We start from the raw sequence: 22,717 nt of genomic DNA, 5'->3' as shown, positions 1-22,717 counted from the left end.
TAAGAATTTGAAAGGCTGCGGCGCTGCAACAAATCTGTCTTCAGAGGGAGAGAGGGCGGGCGAGAGAGCTAGATACAGAGAGAGAGAGAGAGAGTGAGAGAGGATGCAGCGAGGTGGAGGCCAGACACAAATGTTTTAACGCTTTCCTGCCTGGATTTATATCTTTTTATCTTCTATTTTGATCCCAGCAGCAATAAACCTGAGACGGCAACATCAGAGAATAACTTTATTATTATTTTACACATGTTGTGCTCTTCTCAGACTGCTGAGAGTTCACAAAATGATGTTTTTGTACCCGGAGAGTCTGTACGGTGAAGTGGAACATCTTGTTATTTAGAGGAACAGGCAGAAAGTTTGTCATCTGCAATCAGAAAAAAACATCCAAAAAAGGAAATATCTCAGCTGAGAGTTTTAAAAGTGCCAGTTTACCCTGAGGAGCAGGCCAGCTGTGTTTTTATTTTGAAGAGCAACAGGAAGGCTCCGCCCCTCCCCGCCCCCTGGAAGGACGTCAGAAACACACCAAAAAAAAAAGACGGGCCACACACCTGTCAAATGCCTCGGCTTTCTCGCTCCTTTACAGCATTTTTTTCATGGCTTGACACCTAACTGCCATCTGACCCCTCCCTCTGCCCCTCCTCCCCCCCCCTCCCAAACATGTCTGCCCACGTCCTCTCTCGCTGCCCCGACCACTCAAGGAAACCGGGGCAGGAAGAGAAGTGAGGATTTAGTTCACTTACCTCAGGTATATTCACTCCACCGTCCCCAGGCCCCACCCCAAGGACACAACTCAACTCTCTACAGGTGGGACGTGCTGATGCAAGATGGCGGCTGGCGTGGCGACGTGGCTGCCTTTTGCACGGGCTGCGGCGGTGGGATGGCTGCCGTTGGCCAAGAAGACGATGCCCAAACCTCCCGTGGACAACTCGTCCAGATCAGATGAGATCCTGTACGTCAACGTCAGTGGGGTCAGGTTTCAGGTGGGTGCTGCTGTCTACTGAGCATGCTCCAAAATATGGTTGTGGAAAGAGTAAGATGAAAATTTAGTCTGGTCAGGATTTGCTTTTTCCTGTAACCCAGAATCAAAACATAAACATCCACCCACCCGGACTTACTCCCTAATACGGACTTTGTCACTCTTTAAACTACATTACCTGATTTCCTCCTCAGTACTGACTTTATTGCTCTTTATACCATGTCACCTTGCTCCCTCCTTAATACAGATTTTGTCACTTCCTTTTTTTTTTTTTAAGATTTTTTTTGGGCATTTTATAGCTTTATTGACAGTAGAGATGTTAGAGTGAAAGGGGGAGACAGAGGGGAAGACATGCGGGAAAGGGCTCCGAGCCGGACTCGAACCCGGGCTGCCCGCTCACGAGGACTGGGCCTCCGTGGTATGCGCTCTACCAGGTGTGCCACCAGGAACGCCCCAGACTTTGTCACTTCTTATAGAACACCTGACATCTTTCTCAATACGGACTTTGCAGATATTTATATTAAATTACCTGATTTCCTTCTTAATATGGACTTTGTTGCTCCTTATAGCACATTACCTGACATCCTCCTCATTTCGGACTTTGTCGGTCGGTCTTTATACCACTTCTCTGACTTCTTCCTTAACTCTATGGAGTCTTGGACTATTTTGCCCATTTTTTTAATCCTTTTCATGTATTTTTTGGTTATTTAGTGTCTGTTGTGTCTTTTTTGGTCATTTTGTGTCTTTTTTTGTCATTTTGTGTCATTTGTCATTTTGTGTCTTTTTTGGTCATTTTGTGTCATTTTTGTGTCATTTTGTGTCTTTTTTGTCATTTTGTGTCTTTTTTTGTCATTGTGTCTATTTTTTGGTCATTTTGTCTCTTTTTTCATTTTTTGTCTTCTGTGTCTTTTTTGGTCAATTTGTGTCTTGTTTCTAGTCATTTTCTGTCTTTTTGTGTGTTTTTCTAGTCATTTTCTGTCTTTTTTGGTCATTTTTGTGTCTTTTTTTGACGTCATTAAGAAGTCATGCTCCGGCGCTTTCATGGACTCCAGAGGGTCAATTTGGACTTTGTCACTCTTTTTACCACATCACCTGACTTTCTCAGGACTGGTCTCCCCTCATTTTTAAGATTTCGGTTCCCTTATTAGTCCCACAGTGGGGAAATTCAACCCTGCACTTAACCCATCCTTTTTACACACCAGGCTTAGGAGCAGTAGGTAGGTACCTTGCTCAAGGGCACTACTCTAGGCAACGGACTGAGTATTTTGCTTTTAACGCCAAATCACCCAACCTTCTGCTTAATATGGACTTTGTCGCTCTTTATACCCCCATCTTAGAGTTGGCCCTGCACATTCTGATTTATGATCACATGGGTTATATATGAATTCAGTCTGCAACAGCAGTTTCGTTTATAATGAGCAGCTTCCTCCAGCTGCATTTAAAGTCTTACACAAGGTTGTAGGCATGTTTCTTTATCTTGAGAACAAGGACATAATTTCTTTTAAATTTACATTAACCCCCCACTGCCCCTCTTTGATGTCAGAAGCACCTCTTTCATGTTTTATTAGTGGACGAGCTCCAACAGCAGCTCCATGCTCTATCTGTACTGCAGAACCAAAGGCTCTGTTCATGGTATTATAATCATTCCACATTCATGATGAATTAATTAAACAATGTAGTTCCTTTCATTTTAGTTGGATTGAGAGACAATTGAAATTTCAGCCTCAGTTTCATCATCAGGTTTTATGATGAGGGGATGTAGATACTGTAACTTTCCAATATTTCAACATCTGTAAGTGTAAGTGTATCTTCAAGTGTAAGCAGTCATTTAAACAGTCAAACACTTTTTATTTACCTCTGTGCTTTATTTAACGCTGCATCACTCTCGTAGTCATTAATTGTCCTTACAGTAGTCTCGCATGAATGCATTATGTATTTATGCTAAGATGTACATGTTTGATAAATACAAACCAGGCCAACATTTTGTCAACCCACCCAGGCTCATAATAATCCATTTTATAGCTGCCCAAATGGGCAGAAATTTGACCATATGAAGGTATTTTCTAAGAATTTGGTTCCTATCGTTAAATACGACCAAAATAATTTTTTCTAGATAAGATCCCTTACAGTTGTCAACCGAGACAACTGTCGTCGGTTTTAAGACATCATTAATGTTAAACACCAGCAGATTTGTTTTTTGTTGGTTTGGGCAACAAAACTACTTGGTTAAAGTCAGGCAAAAAAGAACATGGCTGAAAGTTAAACAAAGGACCATCATTTCCAAAAGTGAGGAGGTTATGTTGGTGACGTAAAGCATGACATAGATGTCATGTAGCTATGCACAGAAGTTAGTTTACATAACTTCTGTTGACTTTTGGTCTCACATGCAACACAAACAGCAAGCTCCTGGGTCAAAGTCCTGAGTTCCTGTCTCTCCCTTCGAGAACCATGTCGTTGTTTACCCTCCATGTAGTTTCTGCCTTTGCTTTTACTCTCCGTAACGTCACTTCCAGCTTGGCATCCTTCATGCTGCTAACTAGAAGCGACCTATGGGGTTGTTTTTAGGGAAACTTTCTTATTTTTATCAACCAGTCATGGGCCACCTGAAAAATCTGATCATATTACACAAATACTGCCATCGGATTGTCTGTAATAATGTATGATTTATGTGAGAAAACAACTGAAATTTACACAACAATCACAAAAGCGATCCTGAGCTTAATGGACCCAACGTATTCTCATGAAAGGGTTCGTATGATTTTCTATGAAAAAAACCCCAAATCATCTAGGGGGGTCCGGGGGCATGCCCTCCTGGGAGTAAAATGTATCAATCTTGTGCACTTTAAGAGCTAAATGAGAGCAAACACCTCACATAACATTTTTCACAGTCGAAGATACCGCATTATAGAATCTTTATTATCCTACTGTGTCATTTTTAATTGCCGTCAACATGCTTTCCACTAGGACATGGAGACGCCAGCCAGTGTGGAAAAATAGCTGGTTTATAGCCGGAGAATTTTTTTCTCCAAATTTGGTGCCTCTCACACATTCTAATGCCACTATACCATCATATATATATATATATAAAATGATATAAGGAAATGCATATTGAATATTAAGTTAACTGGTTCTTATTTCATTACTTAAACGGGGCAGATGCATGTATATGTATAGGGCTTTATATACTGTATGTGTGTAAATGTTTATATGTTTATGTACATCTGTTTAATGGTGCCTATGTGAGTATGTGTATGAATATGTATATGCATCTAGCCTACGCTGCTGTAGTTTATGTTGTTTTTTTCTTTTCGGTTCGAAAAGAAGAATTAATAAAATGAAAAATGAATTAAATGAATACACTGATCTTAATGATTGCATAGTTTAAGAATTATCTTAAAGGAGAATAAGGGTTCTTGTATATTTGATTTAAGGCATCTTATTTTGACAGTCTTCATGTAAATTTTGTGGTCGACACTGTGCTCTTATTTTGAAAGCTCCATGCGTTTAGCAACAGGAAGTTATTTAAAACAGTAATTCCCAGTTTAGTGTGATTAAAACAACTTTAAAGGAGCATTCCCAGTGGCACACCTGGTAGAGCACATACCATAGACGTATTGTCCTCGTAAGCAGGCGGCCCGGGTTCGAATCTGACTCGTAGCCCTATCCCACATCCTCCCCTTTACTCTGTCTCTATCAAAAATGGCCCCAAAATATCTTTAACAAAAAAAACCACAAATGCAGCAGCGTGTTTGCACCTCTGACCAGCCTGTGCTGGTTAAAAGTATTTAGTTTGGCGTGCGCACACATGGAGCGATCGTGTGACAGGATACATTCAGGTAGGCACGTTTGAAATTGTTTCAAGCAGAGAAGTGGGGTTTTGACTGACTGATGGGTGACAGACACTCTGCTGAGCAATGCCAACACAACCCAAAATAACTTAAAATTATGAATTGTGTAAAAAATACTTTCAGCAGCTTGAAATGTCCTGTTAGCGCAGCACACAAGGGTCTGGCGGGACGAGGTAATTAATGGAAAATCCTGTGTGACATGTGACTGGAGCTGTTTTTAACATCACAAACTATGTTTTAAACACATCGTTAATGTGTTGGTTTAGGCACCAAAAGCATTTCCTCAAGGTTTGGAAACAAGTACAATATTTCCAGCAAATTTATTTCTGAATTTATGCAACAACCTCTGATTTCAGCTCGTTTAGAGGCCTGGCAACAGAACCTGGAGCTCTCCAATTGGACATTTGTTACAGCAAGTCTCTCCGGGACTTGCAGTTGACTCCTCCAGTTGCTTGGGACACAGTCTTGTACATTTGCCTTTTTTAATGAAGCAGAAATAATTAAAAGTTATTATAAAGTCAATACCTGTCACATAACTTTGTCCAAGAGGAAAATTAAAAGCACTTTTACTTCTCAGAGATTCATGTTGTTCCTAATGCACTCCGACTCTGCTCCTGCTTCCAGGGCTGAAAGTTGTAAATACTGAGCGTCTAATCAGCCCATCGATGTGCATTTAGGCTGAAATAATAACAAAATGGCTCCACTGCAAAAAATAGATTTCAGGAATCAAACAGCACCAAAGTATTTTCTGCTGTGGCGGCAGAAAGAGAAGAAAGTTCCTGTCAGGCCGCTGACTTTGTCCTCATTCTTAGAAACTAAATGCAGCAGCTCGAAGTTCTGGTGATATAAATACAAACAACAATACAGTAATGCCAAAAAATAACATGTAAGCATAAAACAGGCCGTACTTCACTGTTACCATGAGTTAGTGACGCTCCAATGCTCAACAACTCAGCACTGAAACTCCTGCAAATGGAGCTGTTGTTTCTAATGGTGTGGAGAGTCAAGAAAACCATATATGACTCAAGTTAATGTTAAAATCAAGAGAAGATCCTGCAGTGGAAGAATTACTGCAGGACAGAAAAGTAGGAGAGAGGAGGTTTGGGAGGATATAGAAGGTAAACTGGGAAAGCAAAGAAGGAAGGAAAGAGCTAAAAGAAGGAGATGGAAGAAAGATGTAAGCAAAGTGAAAAGGAGGTGAAAGTCGATGTTGGGTCTCGATCTTCTGGACTTTCCGCAAAGACATAAAGCAGCCAGTTCTGGGGGTCTGGGGGCATGTCCTCCTGCAGAAAAGTTTTGGCCATAAAAACGGCCAAATGTGTTCTATCATATACACTTAACTTAATTATAGCATATTTTAATGAGTTTGCCTTACCAATTGCAAACATGTTGTGAATTATTGTAAAGGAGAACTCAGTTTCTAGTGCATTCAGTGGCTCTGCTCTAAAAAGTGCAATATAAATAAAGATCATATATTAGCTTTATAATAAAGTTCATATATTTGTTCAGTGGTTCCCAAACTGGGGTATGAGACCATTAAATTGGAAGAGTGGCAATATAAATACTTTATAATTCTGCACTGTGAGAAACAACTTTGTGGAAAGCCTGCAAAAACCTAAAAGCAATAGATGAATCTTAACCAAACATCACGACCACCATAAACATGTTGGGTGGTCGCCATAGGCAGTTAGGGTGGGGGGCTTCAAAAAAGTGTTTTGTTTTAGGCATATATATAAATATATAAAAAATGCAAGTAGTCACCGTGATGTCACCCATTGGTTTGTGGCCCATTGGAAGCATCAAGTTCAGTGGTACACTATTAGCCATCTTGTGTCGCCATCTTGTTTCTGATACGGGGAGCAGACAATATCTGGACTGTGGAGGAGGAGAGGGATCTGATCACTGACTACAGCCTCTCTACACCTCAACCTGACTAAGAGAAGCTGCTGCTAATTCATATTAGCATTAACTGGGATGGTAGTTTTGGCTAGTGTCTGTAAGTCCAACCAAACACTGAACAAGACATTTTTACTGAATAAAACGTCCAATTAATTAAATTTCATTAAGTGAAAATACAGTGAAAAGGTCAAAGTTATGAGGCCAAACCGCTAAACTTCCTTTTTTATATCAATATAGCGTTACATATAACTTTATTGACTCATTGTCGTGAATAAGCATTGTTCTGTTTCTCACCTTTTTAGTGACCTGTCAATCAAAGGTAGCCACGCCCCAAATCATACGATTCTTTATCTTCTATTTTCGTCTAAATGGGGCCATTATTTGGACTATTAACATCAAATTGTCTTGAAGAAATTTTTTTACTGCAACTGAGACCATAGTGTTGTCCTGAAAAAAAATCTGAGGTAATAAATCAAGTGAGAAGTTTTCTCATTTTGCATTGAAATGAATGGACAGAAATGTTTTTGCAGCCAAACTTAGCGCCCCCTGCTGGAATTTTCGGTAGAATGCCGCTTAAAGCACTTCCTGGTTTGCCTCCCTGCTCAGACCCGGAGGTTGCCGCCTGGTTTTAGGCAACAACTTTACTTGGTTATGTTCATGGGAAACAAGAACATGGTTAGGCCTATAAAAAGATAAAACAGGCAGTTAACCCATTGACGCCGGGAAAGCATTACCGCATTTCTACCATTAAAGCCGGGAGCGCTGTTGCATCACTCTACCATTAAGGCTGGGACAGCGGATATGTCATTTTGTATTATTTGTATTTTTTTCCACCTATTTTCGGTCTCTTGGACAATGAAATGCATCAGAATCATGATCAGAATACCTGCGGGAGTGTCACAATGCAACATCGGACTTTTCCAGAACTTATAAATCATGGAGGAAGACGACTATAGCGGAGGAGCTCAGCAGTAAGTGACGGAAGAGATCTGATGAAAACAGCACCGATGATTTTATTGCTGATCCGGACTTTGAACCCTCGGAACCAATCGACCGGCATTTATGGATGAGGAATATGTTTTTAGACAACATATTTTCACCGAAGAACAGACAGATTTGTGGCCATCTGGAGATAATAATAATATTAATAATAATAATAGGCTAATTGATTGTGATGATGATATAAGAAATCATGACTGTTTATGTCTTATATTACTTTGTGCGTCGTTGAGTACCCTGAAAAGTGCAATATATAAAATGTATTATTATTATTTTTTATTATTATGATAATTATTATTTTTTTTATTACAGTAGGCTACTGAAAACTATGTCTTGTTCTTCCAGTGGTCATATCATGTTTGCATCTTGCTAATGGGCATGTATTAGTATTATGCATAGGATTTTTTATTCAGTCAAATGTAACATTTGCTGAGTTTGTTGATTTTTTAAAAAACTTTATTGAAGGTTTGGACAAATAAACTCAACTTCGTATGAAAGCCACGGGTATAAGCTCTCAAATACTTTTGAATTTCATTTTTATCTGCTACAGAGGCTGAAAAATCTATTATTTAGTAGGTGTTGAATTTCCAGAAAAACTTCAAGTTTTATGGGGTCATTTGAAAATCACCCATAGGTTTTCCAGGCATTTTTTTCCAGGCGCTTTAGGCCTTAATGGGTTAAAACAGAACATTTACTGGAAGACGTAGATGACATAAAGCATGACGTAAACATCTTTTGTAATATTTTTCTCTGTTGTGTCTGCAGACATGGAAGAACACTCTGGACCGTTACCCAGAGACGCTGCTGGGTTCTTCAGAAAAAGAGTTCTTCTACAACGAGGACACACAGGAGTACTTCTTCGATCGAGACCCCGAAATGTTCCGGCACATTCTGAACTTTTACCGCACGGGGAAGCTCCACTACCCGCGGAACGAGTGCATCCAGGCCTTCGACGAAGAGCTCGCCTTCTACGGCATCGTGCCGGAGATCATCGGTGACTGCTGCATGGAGGTAAGCCGCCATTTCCTGTCAAGCATCAACAAGTGATATATTTTATGTTTGGCAGCAAGTAGGAGCTGCACAGTCAGAAACATATAAAAAATTGTATTTTTAGTTTTGTTTGCTTTATGCTTTATTATGTCGATACACATCGTTAGAGCAGTCTTGTTATTTAAACATCTTGAGACAGATTTTGACAATTTTTACATTTCGATATTCCTCATACATACAGAAACACACAGTGAAAACATTAACAATAAAGAATCAGTATAGCATCATTACATTTTAAAGTAGGCTGTACCTGTCAAAAGCTACATTTCGTTAGCTACCTATTAAACCTATAAATCTTTTTAACTGTAGTTTACTTAGCTAGGTAGGTTACAGTTCATTAGAAATTAAGAAGAATTATTTATGAATTATTATGAATTAATTATGAAGAGTGAATATTAAACATTTTCTTTCAAATCAATCAATCAATATTTATCCCCAAGGGGAAATTCAGTTAGTCTGTTAGCTGTTGAAGAATTAAAATTGGGACAACATTACCGTTATTTGACTCTCCTCACTGTCTCTCCTCTTGCCGGCATCCTATACTTGAAACCCTAACCCAAGGCTCCCTAAGAGCTGTCAATCAAAGTAACCAAAATAAAGCTTAAAATTGTGATCTGTCTGTCAGAATCACTTTATTCTACATATGTCATTTAAAACGTCCGAAAAATAAAGTATTTGCACTAGATCTGATCAGATTCAGAGCAGAGAGGAGAGGACAGGAGAGGCTGTTTACACAGAGCAGAGGGGAGAGGACAGGAGAGGCTGTTTACACAGAGCAGAGAGGAGAGGACAGGAGAGGCTGTTTACACAGAGCAGAGGGGAGAGGAGAGGAGAGGCTGTTTACACAGAGCAGAGGGGAGAGGACAGGAGAGGTTGTTTACACAGAGCAGAGAGGAGAGGACAGGAGAGGCTGTTTACACAGAGCAGAGGGGAGAGGACAGGAGAGGCTGTTTACACGGAGCAGAGGGGAGAGGACAGGAGAGGCTGGAAACATGGAATATAGTTCAATATGTAGAATATGTGGAACAAACTTATTTTTTCAACATTCGTGACACTGGACACAAAATTGTTGTGAATATAAATTCCATTTTATTCCAATAAAAAAATAATAATAATAATCAGAGAAATTCAACTCCTTTTTTCTTTTTTACTTTGTTGATTCCCAGCACGGTCCAGTGTTTCATTATAAAGTTTTAAATTCCTGCATCTTTTTTGGATGCTGTGACCTTTGACCTGATGCTTCACTGTAATGTTGGTTGTTCTGCGCTCATTAAGTGAGTGTTTGGAGGAGAGTATGATCAGTATATCTGAGGGGGATTACTAAGCAGCGCTGCTCTCAGCTCCATTATCAGACTGCGGCTCATTAAGGCGCTGCTGATGAGCCCTCAGAAACTCCAGCAGCTCACATCTGATTCTGCTCCTTTATAGCTGCTGCTTTTGGCTTGGTATCGCTGTTTCTGTGAGTGATTTCTTTAACGAGCCATAAACAAGTCATTTTCCTCCCGGCTCGCTCCCTGAATAACAAATCACCTCCAGAGCTCTTTATATCTCCGTTTGTCACATTAGGCTCGTCTTTATCTCGTTATATCCTTGTTTTTATACCTGACCCGTCCACCAGCTCGCGGATGGGGAGTTGTTCTGTGATTCCTCTTCACATTTGGCAGACTCCACCGTGTTCACAAACTGTGAGAGATTCTCATTTCTGGATTTCTCTCGCTCAACACTTCCCCCACAATTTCCCACAAGGAGCTGTCCACATGCTTTTTATTTTTATTCTTCTAGTTATTTCGTAGGTTCTGCTGGGGTTTTTTTCCTCATACTTCTCTCTCTTCTTATGTTAAATTAAAGCATTTGGCTCGTTTCAGCCAAAATGTTTGAAGAAGGATTTGAACTTCCTTCTGGAGCAGTTTATTAGTCACTGTGGGGGTCTCTAAAGTTTCATGTATTTATTACCGTAGTTAGTTTTCTGGCTTGTTAACAGCTCACGGGAGAGGCAGCTCACCACGGCAGAGATCATGTAAAAACATTCTGTAAAATGAGGCAGCACAAAGTAAGTTAGTGGTAATTAAGTGGAAATTTTATCTCAGAACCAGTTTTTGGTGTAGAGGAAAAAAAACTCCTCACAGGTGTGTTAGTTCATAAATATCTGTGGGCTTCATTAATCCCAATCTCAGCAATGTATCTTATTAAGAACCAACAGGAAAAGCAGCTCATTTTAGTGGACTGGAGCTAAAAGCAAAACAACACCAGCATAACATGATATAATACAATGATACTCATCATTGAGACTGTCTTTATGAGCAGCCAAGTGAGAAAACTGGTGTAAACTGATATATGTAGTCCATTCTCACGCTCAATTATGTCTCATATGTTGCAGCAATTTATAGGTTGTTGCAGTTTGTTACACACATTTGGTTGTAAATGGGGCCATTTCTATTACTCAAGAAAACATAAAAAATTGTGAAAAATCACTTCAGAATCCCACATTATGACACCAAGACCTTGAGGAACACCAAAGAAAAATCCATGCTGTGATTTGGTCTCAAAGACTTTTGACATTTTGTAGATTTTTGTATTTCGGACATTGTACGGAAACCCCCTTATTATGAATCTAGTGTCTCAGCCATCCATCCTCTGAATGCTCCAGGTCTCTGGTTTATGGTTGTAAAGTTTCATGAGGCTGTGATTATCCTAGAGGTCACAGCAGCTCATTTTATACAATGGGGTTGTTGCGGTCGTTCAGACAGTCCATAAAACATAGTTAGTTAAAAATAAATGATGGCGGTGTATTGGGACCATTTTAGTTTTAAAAAGAAATCACAAAGCTGAGGGAAGGGGGACAATATTCTGAAAATGTTTCAGATTAAAATTGTAGATTTAGAAAGAAAGAAAGAAAGAAAGAAAGAAAGAAAACCTCACAAATCTTGTGAAGTTATAAACCTCAGAAATTCTCAGGTATTGAAGTGGTAAATTTATAAGGAGAAAAAAATCACAAATTAAGAAGAAAAAACATCATAAAATTGGGCTCATTGAATCCACAAGAGTCTCAGCTTTCCAGTCAAACCCGATTTATGCAACTGTTTAGTAGAGGTGGGGGAAAAAATCGATACAGCAGAGTATCGCGATATCTTACGTGTCAATGTATTTAGTATTTACATTAGTATTTTCACCTTTTTTCCCGGGGGCCATAGCAGGCTCACTTTTAGGAATATACTGGAGATAATGGTATCATAAAAAACTAGAAGGAATCTACGTTAGTCTAAAGTTGTCAAAATAACGCTGCTAATTTAGGCTTCAAAAAAAGCCAGCATTAGGGTGGTGGTTGTTACGTTTTGTTCAACTTGTGTTGTCTGATTCCGTGTTCTTCTCCCTCTCTTTGTGCAGGAATACCGAGACAGGAAAAAGGAGAACCAGGAGCGTCTGGCGGAGGACACGGAGGCCAACGAGGGGATGGACGCCCCCCTGCCTCCTAACAGCACCTCCAGGGAGCGTCTGTGGCGAGCCTTCGAGAACCCCCACACCTCCACCATGGCGCTGGTCTTCTACTACGTCACCGGGTTCTTCATCGCCGTCTCTGTCATCGCCAACGTGGTGGAGACGGTCCCCTGCCGGCCCCCTAAGGGCAGCGTCAAAGACCTCCCGTGCGGGGAGAAGTACCAGCTGGCGTTCTTCTGCATGGACACGGCCTGCGTGCTCATCTTCACCTTCGAGTACCTGATGCGTCTGTTCGCCGCGCCCAGCCGCTGCAAGTTCATGCGATCTGTGATGTCGGTGATTGACGTGGTGGCCATCATGCCCTACTACATCGGCCTGGTGATGCCCGAGAACGAGGACGTGAGCGGAGCCTTCGTCACCCTGCGCGTTTTCCGCGTCTTCCGGATCTTCAAGTTCTCGCGCCACTCGCAGGGTTTGAGGATTTTGGGCTACACGCTAAAGAGCTGCGCCTCCGAGCTGGGCTTCCTGCTCTTCTCCCTCACCATGGCCATCATCATCTTCGCCACCGTCATGTTCTACGCCGAGAAGGGCACCAAGGGCTCCACCTTCACCTCCATCCCGGCCTCCTTCTGGTACACCATCGTCACCATGACCACGCTGGGGTGAGTCCACGCTTCTTTAATGTTTTTCTGTGTTTTTCTGCCGCGGTGCCGAACAGATTTTATTCTGCTGCTGCTGGCAACTGCTCTGAAAAAATTATGTTGCTTTTACAGAAAAAAAATGGCAGCTGTGGTTACCAGAAAAATTCTGCAAAAAATACAGTACAAATGTAAACAACTTTACGGAACAACTTGTACATTTTACTGGTATTCAGTGTACAATAAATAATAACTGAATGTTAATTTACTGGTATTCAGTGTACAATAAGCAAAATCTGCATGTAAATTTTGCATAAATAATTAGTATAAAAGCAGCATCAGTCTGTTAAATTAGCAGTAAAGGCTTAACTTTAAAAAAAAAATTTTTTAATTACTACAGTTTTAGAATGTAAAATTTACAAGTTGTTCTGTAAAGATGTTAACATATGTACTGTATTTTTTACGGAAATATTCTGGTAACCACAGCTGCCAGTGTTTTTCTGTAAAAGCAACGGCATTTTTTTTTTACAGTGTGCTGTTAATATCTTCTCCATGGCAACACGCGTGTGAGTGTGTGTGTGTGTGTGTGTGTGTGCTCCCCGCTGTCACCGTCGTTGTGTGGTGACACATGTGATGTGGCGTTATTATTATTATTATTATCGGAGAGTTTTACAGTCAGTTTCCACCATGAAGAGAGATGTGAGAGAAGTGTGTTTCCTCCCACTCGTTGCTTCTCGAGTACGGTGGTGTATCTTCACCCTGCTACCGCCCACACACACACACACACACACACTCTCCATCCACACATGGCAGCAGCATGTGTGTGTGTGCCGTGGTGTCTTCACCCTGCAGCTCTCATCTATTATCTGCTGTTCAAAGAGCCTTTTGGAAACATCAGAAATAGAGAGTGAGTCAGAAAACTTCAGCCATAAGCTGCGGCCATACCACATTATCACACACACACACACACACACACACACACTATATGACTCTATACTCCTACCTGTCTGTGAATGGAGGGAGATAAAGTGTGAGTTCAGAAGGTGTGAATGGGAACGTGTGAGTTGTTGCAGTGAATGAGTCAAACAGTCGAGCTGCAGAGCTTCACTGTATGTTACTGGGTTTATTTTATAAGAGACAAAACAGTGTTTATATTCAGTGTGGGGAATTAAAATGACTTAGTTGTTACAAGCTGAAATGTGTCTGGAGGTGTGAGGTAGTTTGGTTCAGTTGCTCTGACAGGAAACTCACTGATTGGACAGTTTTGGTGATGTCATCCCAGCAACTAGGATCGACCTGAATCTGAATACTTTTTTTTTGGGAGAGCACAAATAATTTGATGGAAACAGATTTTTATTGTACCTGATTTGTTCCTAGATGTTCCATAAAAAAGAAAATAGCATGACTGAAAGTCTGTGTGTGTCTTTGTCGCATTCTGTTTGCAACACAGGACTTTGATTTCACAAACTAGCCATTTATTTTACTCCACATTATTCAAAAGTGATTGAAATTAGGAATGCACGATATATATATATATCAGACCACAACATTTTTATTTTTATTTATTATTCAAATTCAATGCAATTTTAGCCGAAAGCATAGGTGGTGCACCTATGCACCTTTTAAAGCTGGTTTGCAATCGGCCAGGAAACAGTGACAGGATAGACCGTTAGTCTTAACCAACCATAACAACACATATAAGCATTTGTCAAAATTAGTGTTTCCCAGCTCAAGGTACAGCGGAGTGTTTTAATAATAGCACACACGTGTTTCTACGAATTTATGCTACAAAACCACTGACCTAGGTATAGGGTAAAACCTTCCTGGTTCGGCGTTTTAAAATACAGTTTAAACAGTAAATAAATGTAAACAAATGCCAGTGAAGTGAAGTAGTTATGAGGGGGGCGTCACTACCGTAAGTTACGTAAAAATGTGATTCACAAATTGTGAGCCACGTAAGTTGTAAAAAATGTAAGTTACGTAAAAAGTAATTTACTTTTGTTTTCACATGGGACCATAGACTGTATATAAATAATGGATGTAGTCATCATGACGTCACCCATTGGTTTGTGGCCCCTTGGAAGCATTGAGTACAGCGTTACACAATGCATGTTAGCATTAACTGGGATGTTAGTTTTGGCTAGCAAAAAACATAAACAAAGTGTACGTTACTTACCTCAGAAAACTGAACAGCGACTCCTTGGAGTGTCTGTTAGTCCAACCAAACGCTGAACAAGACATTTTTACTGAACAAAACGTTCAAATAAACAAACTGTCATTAAGTGAAAATACAGTGAAAGAGTCAAAGTTATGAGACCAAACCGCTAAAAGTCCTTTTTTATATCTATATAACGTTATATATAACTTTATTGACACGTTGCCGTGGATACGCATTGTTCTGCTTCTCTCCTGATGACAGCTCGTCACAACAACAACAAGTCACAACAAATCAAGTCACTTAGACTGCTCATGTATTGATAATAATAATAATCCATAAAATGAATGGTAATTAGAATAAAAAGCACCTGTAAGGACACTTTCTACATCTCTGACACTTTTATTCTGAAAGGTCCCATCTGTCATCTTCTCCTCTCCTCTCCTCTCCTCTCCTCTCCTCTCCATTAAATATCAGCAGGGAGAGGCCGACCTCTAAATGGATTCTGGAGGCAGAACAACAGAACCGAAGCTTTTACCTCCCCCTCGTCTTCCTCACTTCTCTCTCCTAACTCCCTGTTTCCTCGTATCCTTCTGTGTCCTCTCCTCTCCTTGTCTTGTAAATACATAAAAAAAACATTTACTGTAAATCACCAAATAAAACAAGTTATTATTTTCCCGATCCCACTGAATTTGATCCATTTGTTGTTTCTTACAATGATTCCAGTAACATATTGATTAGTGAAATCAATCTGTCCAGCTGTGATCACACAGATCCAGATGTGTACAAACAGAAGCAGATAAATAAGAAGACTGTCATGGTTAATGTTGTCTAAAGTGTTGGTTTTTACGTATTTCTGTTAAGTTTGGTCAAAGTGAAAGTCACTTTTTAAGACAAGCCCACTTTCTGCATCCTGGGGTCCCTAAACAGTCTGTGAGCTGCATAAATCGGGTATCACTGGAAAGCTGAGACTCTTGTAGATTCAATGAGCCTAATTTTCTTCATGTGTGATGATGTTAATGAGTGAAACTTGAGCTCAGTGTATGAAATGAGCTGCTGAGACCTCTAGGAGAATCACAGCCTCATGAAACTAGAGACGGATGAGGAGAGGATGGATGGCTGAGACACTAGATTCATAACAAGGGGGTTTCCGTATAATGTCCGAAATACAAAAATCTACAAAATGTCAAAAGTCTTTGAAACCAAATCACAGCATTGGATTTTTCTCTGGTGTTCCTCAAGGTCTTGGTGTCATGATGTGGAATTCTGAAGTGATTTTTCACATTTTTTTTATGTTTTCTTGAGTAATAGAAATGGCCCCATTTACCACCAAATGTGTGTAACAAACTGCAACAACCTATAAATTGCTGCAACAACTAATGAGACATAATTGAGCGTGAGAACGGACTACATATATCAGTTTACACCAGTTTTCTCACTTGGCTGCACAACACAAGTGCTGCCGTACAATCACCCAAAATACAGAAATCTACACAATGTGTGTGATAGGGTCAGCTGCGGCTCAGTTGGTAGAGCGGCCGTCTTCTGATCAGAGGGTTGGTGTTTCGATCCCTGACCATGGCAGCCTACATGTCAAAGTATCCTTGAGCAAGATACTGATCCCCAAATTGCTCCTGATGCTGCATTCATCGTGTGAGAATGAATTCCCAATGGTGGCAGGTGGCCCCATTTAGGGTAGCCTCTGCCACCAGTATGAATGTGTGTGTGAATGGGTACTTACTTACTTACTGCCCTTTATGCCTAGTGGCATGTAGGTCAGCAACAAAGGATCTCCACTCCTGTCTGTTTTGGGCGAGCTTTTGGATAGAACTCCAGGTCTGCTTCATGGTTTTCAGTTCTTTCTCCACTGTTCGACGCCAGGTCTCTTTGGGTCGTCCTCTCTTTCGAGTGCCTTCAGGTGTCCTTCAGGTGTGAATGGGTAAATGAGTGAAATCTGTAGTGTAAAGCGCTTTGAGTGGTCGCAAAGTGACTAGAAAAGCGCTATATAAGTGCAGGTCCATTTACCAATGTCAAAAGTTTTGGAAACCAAATCACAGCATGGATTTTTCTGATTTTTCATGTTCCTCAAGGTCTTGGTGTCTTAATGTGAGATTATGAAGGGAATTTTGAATATTTTTGTGAGAACCCGACCCATATGGGATTTTTGAGGCTGATACTAATTTTAGAGGGGAAACAAATGACTAGTATGGCAGCCAATATATCCATTCCTTTATTATAATGCGGGGTACACTCTGGACAGGTCTCCAGACTATCACAGGGCTGACACATAGAGACAGACACTCTCATTCACCCCTACGAGGCAATTTAGATTCACCAATTAAACCTAAGTGCATGTTTTTGGACTGTGGGAGGAAGCCGGAGTACCTGGAGAGAACCCACGCTGACACGGGGAGAACATGCAAACTCCACTCCAGCTTCCTGCTGTGAGGCAGCAAGAGTATAGTGCTAACCACTACACCAGCATGCAAAGCTCTTTTAAATAAAACATTTTATTTGTCCAGTGCTCTGCTGGACATATTAGCTGATAATAACACCATTTCTAAAATCACCTCAAACTATTTTCACGTTTTATATGTTCTGTAAAAGAAAAAAATGTTTATATCGAACATATATGCAGATAAAGATAGATTACAATTTGTCCCTGAGAGGCAAATATCAGCTGATAATATCGCCTGACCAATATACCTGTTTTGCTGTAATTTTTTTTATCAGTTCTCCAGGGGTAATTTTTTTTTACAATTTAGGACCAAATATGTGTAACAAATGGTATCAACCTCATAATTGTTGCAAGATCTTATGAGACATAATTTAGCACATGGATGGTTATCGTGAACCTGCCAGCTTGCCGGAACAATCTATTCTACGATCGGAGCCGGACAGAACTCCAATACAAGAGCTCAGAAAGTAAGTAAGCTAATAGCTTTGCATCCACTAGACTACTGGCAAATAATATATATAATTTAATTTTTAAAAATCCCTTTAATCTTCAGGTTCCAGCTTTCAGATGACATACAGGAACATCTCAAAAAATTTCAATATCATGAAAAAGTTCAATATTTGTTGTCAATTATTTCAGAAAGTGAAACTCGTAAGTTATATAGATTCATTTTGCATAGAGTGAAATATTTCAAGCCTGTATGTCTTATAATTTTGATGATTCTGGCTTAGAGATAATGAAAACTCAATGTCTCAGAAAATTAGAATATTACATAAGATCAATAAAGAAAAATGATATTTTAAACACAAATGTCATGCTTCTGATAAGTATCTTCATTTCTATACATCAACACTTGGTTGGGCCCTTTTTGCATGAATTAGTGCATTAATACTGGAGTGAAACTCATAATGAATGAGTTTCCCTTTCTGAAATTAATTGACAAAAAATATTGAACTTTTTCATGATATTCAAATTTTTTTTTAGATGTACCGTACACCACTTCTATGTGCCAGCTACTGACCTCCTGTCCCCCCTAATAGAAAGTCAAACTTGGGTCTATGTGGGTCTCTAAGTCTGAGAATAAAAAAATGACTTTAGAACACAGTTGTCAATAATATAAACCTGACTGATGATTTGAAAATGATCAGCAGGAGTGAACGTGATTTTCTGAAATATTAAAAACCACAGCCATGGTGATTTCCTTGTATAGTCGTTCTGGTTTTAGTGAAGACTTTTAGTGTCCTGTGTAGCTTTAAATGGTGTTTCAGAAGGTTTTACAGTGTCGTGATCGACTTTCAGAAACATTTATTGATTAAATTCAGCTTAAAGCCCTAGTTCTCCTTCTGGGTTTTTCTCCCCCTCTTCCTCCTCGTCCTCCTCTCGCTCTTTGGCTTCTCTCCTCGTCTGCAGTCCGACCTGCTCATTTGTTTCTCTTTGTTCACTTTGTTATCATTGTTTTTCATCATGTGGCTTTTATTGCTTTGCTCCTGTGTTTTATCACTGTGCAAATAAACTGGAAGTGAAATCATAAACCTATTGCAGCCCCTCCAGAAGCAATATATGTGAGGGGAAACATAATCTGCTGCTGCTGCTGCTGCTGCTGTTGGAAACATGCACTGTTTGTGTCCAGATAATCCTCATTCTCCTTCAGGTGGTCTGATTATTAAAAAAATAGAACAATTAATGAAGCATTTCACAGGAGAAATCCATTCCATTCCTTCCATTCGTCCGTTAATGAGCTGAAAGTATCTCACATGGATTTTCTGTTGATCTGCAGCTGAAAATGAGAGAAAAGTTAAAAAGTCCAACAAATAGAAATTAAACTCAACCATCTCATTTTTTCCCTCTTAACTTCACATTTAACCAGACTGTATAAATGTGTTTCATATATGATCTGAGGCTTTAATGAGCTGGACAGTTCGTCTCGACCACATCTGGAGGTGGAAATTACATCGGGACGGATTGGTCACCAAAAAAACCTTTTTCCGAAAAAGTTGAAAGGTGATCTTCCTGCTACCTCAAGGGGATGAACCACAAATACTACAATACCCATGAGCCTCAGTCACCTCTGCAAAGAGACCAGTCAGAGGAGTAAATCAGATCTGTAGTGAATTCAAACCACATTGTTGTAGAATGTGTGAACAAAACATGTTGCAGAAGAACGACCAAAAAAAAAAAATATATATATATATTTATAAATAAACTTTATTATAGGCTCTAGATCTAATAGCAAGACCATAGACTGTATATAAATAATGGACGTAGTCACTGTGACGTCACCCATTGGTTTGTGCACTGCCCGTTGGAAGCCTCGACTTCATTGTTACACTCGTCGCCATCTTGTGTCGCCATCTTGTTTCTGATACGGGAAGCAGACCATATCTGGACTGTGGAGGAGGAGAGGGATCTGATCACTGACTACAGCCTCTCTACACCTCAACCTGACTGAGAGAAGCTGCTGCTAATTCATGTTAGCATTAACTGGAGCATTAACTGGGATGTTAGTTTTGGCTAGCAAAAAACAAAAACAAAGTGGTTGTTACTTAACTCAGAAACATGAACAGCGACTCCTTGGAGTGTCTGTTAGTCCAACCAAACGCTGAACAAGACATTTTTACTGAACAAAACGTTCAAATAAACTTAAGGTAGAAACGCCCCAAATCATACGATTCTTTGTCTTCTATTTTCTTCTAAATGGGGCCATTATTAGAAGAAGAAGATTTTTAACTAACTTGAGACCATAGTGTTGTCCTCAAAACATTTTCTGAGGTAATAAATCAAGTGAGAAGTTTTCAAATTTTGCACTGAAATGAATGGGCAGATTTTTTTGCACCCCCTACTGGAATTTTCGGTGGATTGCAGGCTTAAGGCACTTAAGGTGGTTGGCCTCCCTCCTCAGACCCAGAGGTTGCCACCTGAGCAAGACATACAACATAAAAAGGAAAAAACAACAGATACATAAACACATACAAACATACTCTTATTCATGAGTTTTAAAAGGCACCCATACCAATGTTTCCACAGATATGATTGATACCTGACCGAGCTGCACCTGGGGCTTGTGAACATCATTATAATACAGTTTTGTGACTCATCAAGTCGAGACATAAATTTAAACATCAGGTTCCTCAAGAGAGCCTGTAAAGTGCTTAGCCCTGAACACAAAAGAGCTTACTAGCACTGCTACTCCTGGGCTTTTTCACTAGTATCCTCAGACAATCATTGTATGCTACCTGTTTCCCCATTTCACCTGCATACCTTGGTTGGCATACCAGTAAACCTTAAACCCCAGTAAACTTTATTAATCCCACAATGGGGAAACTCAACCTCTGCATTTAACCCATCCTTTCTTACTCACAAGTGAACACACCATGCAAGGAGCAGTGGGCAGCACATTTCTGAGCCCGGGGAGCTGTGCATGGGGGTTAGGTGCCTTGCTCAAGGGCACTTCAGTCCTAGACCTGTCAGTACCGGGATTTGAACCAGCGACTGTCCAGTTGCAAGCCCGATTCCTAACCAGGCTTCGTATGATGCATCCAGGCATACCCTTAAGCACGAGTTTAGTAAAAAGCTTATGGTGATTTACTCTTATTTATAAATTCAGGTGTAAGAAAAAAAGCATAAAACTAATAAACTGTAGTGGTGGGAACGTCAGTCCTTTTCAGTGTACTGAATCATAAGAATCCGTTCTTTAAAAAGATAAGTACAAAAGATTCGTATACCGAATCATTCAGTACTTAACCGGAGCTCTGACTGTGTATCAGTACTCACTGGACTGAAACACGGCCAAGCAATGAGCTGAGAATTAAGTAGGATAAAGTTACAGTTTGCAAACTCAAAGTTGCAATAACAATTATAAAACACACAGAAATACAAGAGGATTGATTGGAGCACAACTAGCTTACCATATCAAACCGTGCTAGCATGACTTAAAATTTAAAAGTTAAATTTTACCCAAAACTTATTTGAACACAAAAAATACTTAAATATGCAAGATTACTGTGAATACTAACCTCATTCCTCTTCGGGGGTAAAAACATAAAAACATTGAACTCCTTGACGTTATTTTTACAGTATAATCTCACTTGAGTTAGTTTTTACGATATACAGGAAGTCTCTTGTCTTGTTTCAAAATAAAAGTGTCCGTTAACAAAACAGGCGACTCTCACAGGGCCCCAGTTCACTGTACCAGTATTCAGTGAGCTGAATGGCGGAGGCAGTACGTTCTTTTGTTTTTTCATATTTCAATATTAGGCTCAGATCAAAAATACGAAATGGAAAAATGGGCACCAGGAATGAATTCTATTTTAATATTTATTTTGTCGGATTTACGTGACCCGGAAGTTTGACTGCGACATGTGAGCCGTCATTCGCTTCTCTGTAGTCAAACCAGCCGTCTGATTTCGTATTTTTGATCCAAGCCTAAGATTGAAATATGAAAAAACAAGCATTTTTTTTGGTTTTATGATAGACAACAAATAACAAAATAACCAGTTAATTTTTCATTATTTGATTTTGATTGCCAATTGAAAATGGAAAGAACGAATGATACACAGATTTGGTCGCCACATTGTCTTCAGTTCTGAAGACACACTCCATGTTTACTGAACCAGAATGTGAAAGTGAACTAATAAAATCTTCTGTTCTATTTCATAATGTAATCTTTGGCTGAATCCACATGTCCACCTTCTGCACTTGAGGACTGAGTCCTCGTGGGCTTCAGTCATATGTACCGTGATGTGTTCACCATCATCCCAAACCTTTGTTTGACATGTTTTTAACGTAAAGAATCCTCTCTCCAACACTGAGTTTAGTAAAAATCATGAGTGCGAAGATAATTTGATGTTTAATTACGTCCTTTGCTCACTGTTACATAAGTCACCGGAGACTAAAGGAGCGTGTATAAGAGCAACTTTACCGCCCGGCTGTATAGTTTGTGCTGCTGCAGAGCACTTTACCATCAACATTATTTATAAGAACAAGAGTGGAAGCAGAAACAGGATGTATATGAGCCAGAGACGAGAGCAGCAGGCCTTATAAAACTGCCGGGATGGAATTATAGAGCATCTCAATGCATGGCGCACACTGTTAATGTTTTAATAGAAAGAGAGGAGAGAGAGTGGAGGAGGAGGAGGTGGAGAGGAATGAAAAGAATCTAATCAAAGACAGAGAGTGTTTCTGATGCTTTGATACAGTTACTTCTCCTCCATTTGCTCCGGCTGACAGACACAAAATGGCGGCTGTGGCCCTCCTCGGGCCCTC

General features: G+C 40.0%; 1 protein-coding gene across 1 annotated transcript in view; it reads left to right on the top strand.

The window, feature by feature from the left end:
* The first annotated feature begins 717 nt into the window (after window positions 1-717).
* The window catches only part of kcnd1 (potassium voltage-gated channel, Shal-related subfamily, member 1), an 82,685-nt gene continuing 60,685 nt past the window's right edge, over window positions 718-22,717 (top strand). The window contains exons 1-3 of the mRNA XM_059333842.1: window positions 718-977; window positions 8,485-8,730; window positions 12,154-12,866. Of these exons, the coding sequence (XP_059189825.1) occupies window positions 822-977; window positions 8,485-8,730; window positions 12,154-12,866 (1,115 nt within the window). The 5' untranslated portion in view covers window positions 718-821. The remainder of the gene's footprint in view (window positions 978-8,484; window positions 8,731-12,153; window positions 12,867-22,717) is intronic.

This window comes from Centropristis striata, chromosome 5 (genome assembly GCF_030273125.1).
Source record: "Centropristis striata isolate RG_2023a ecotype Rhode Island chromosome 5, C.striata_1.0, whole genome shotgun sequence".
NCBI classification, from domain to species: Eukaryota; Metazoa; Chordata; class Actinopteri; order Perciformes; family Serranidae; genus Centropristis; species Centropristis striata.
This window is presented reverse-complemented; position numbering and strand designations above follow the sequence as displayed.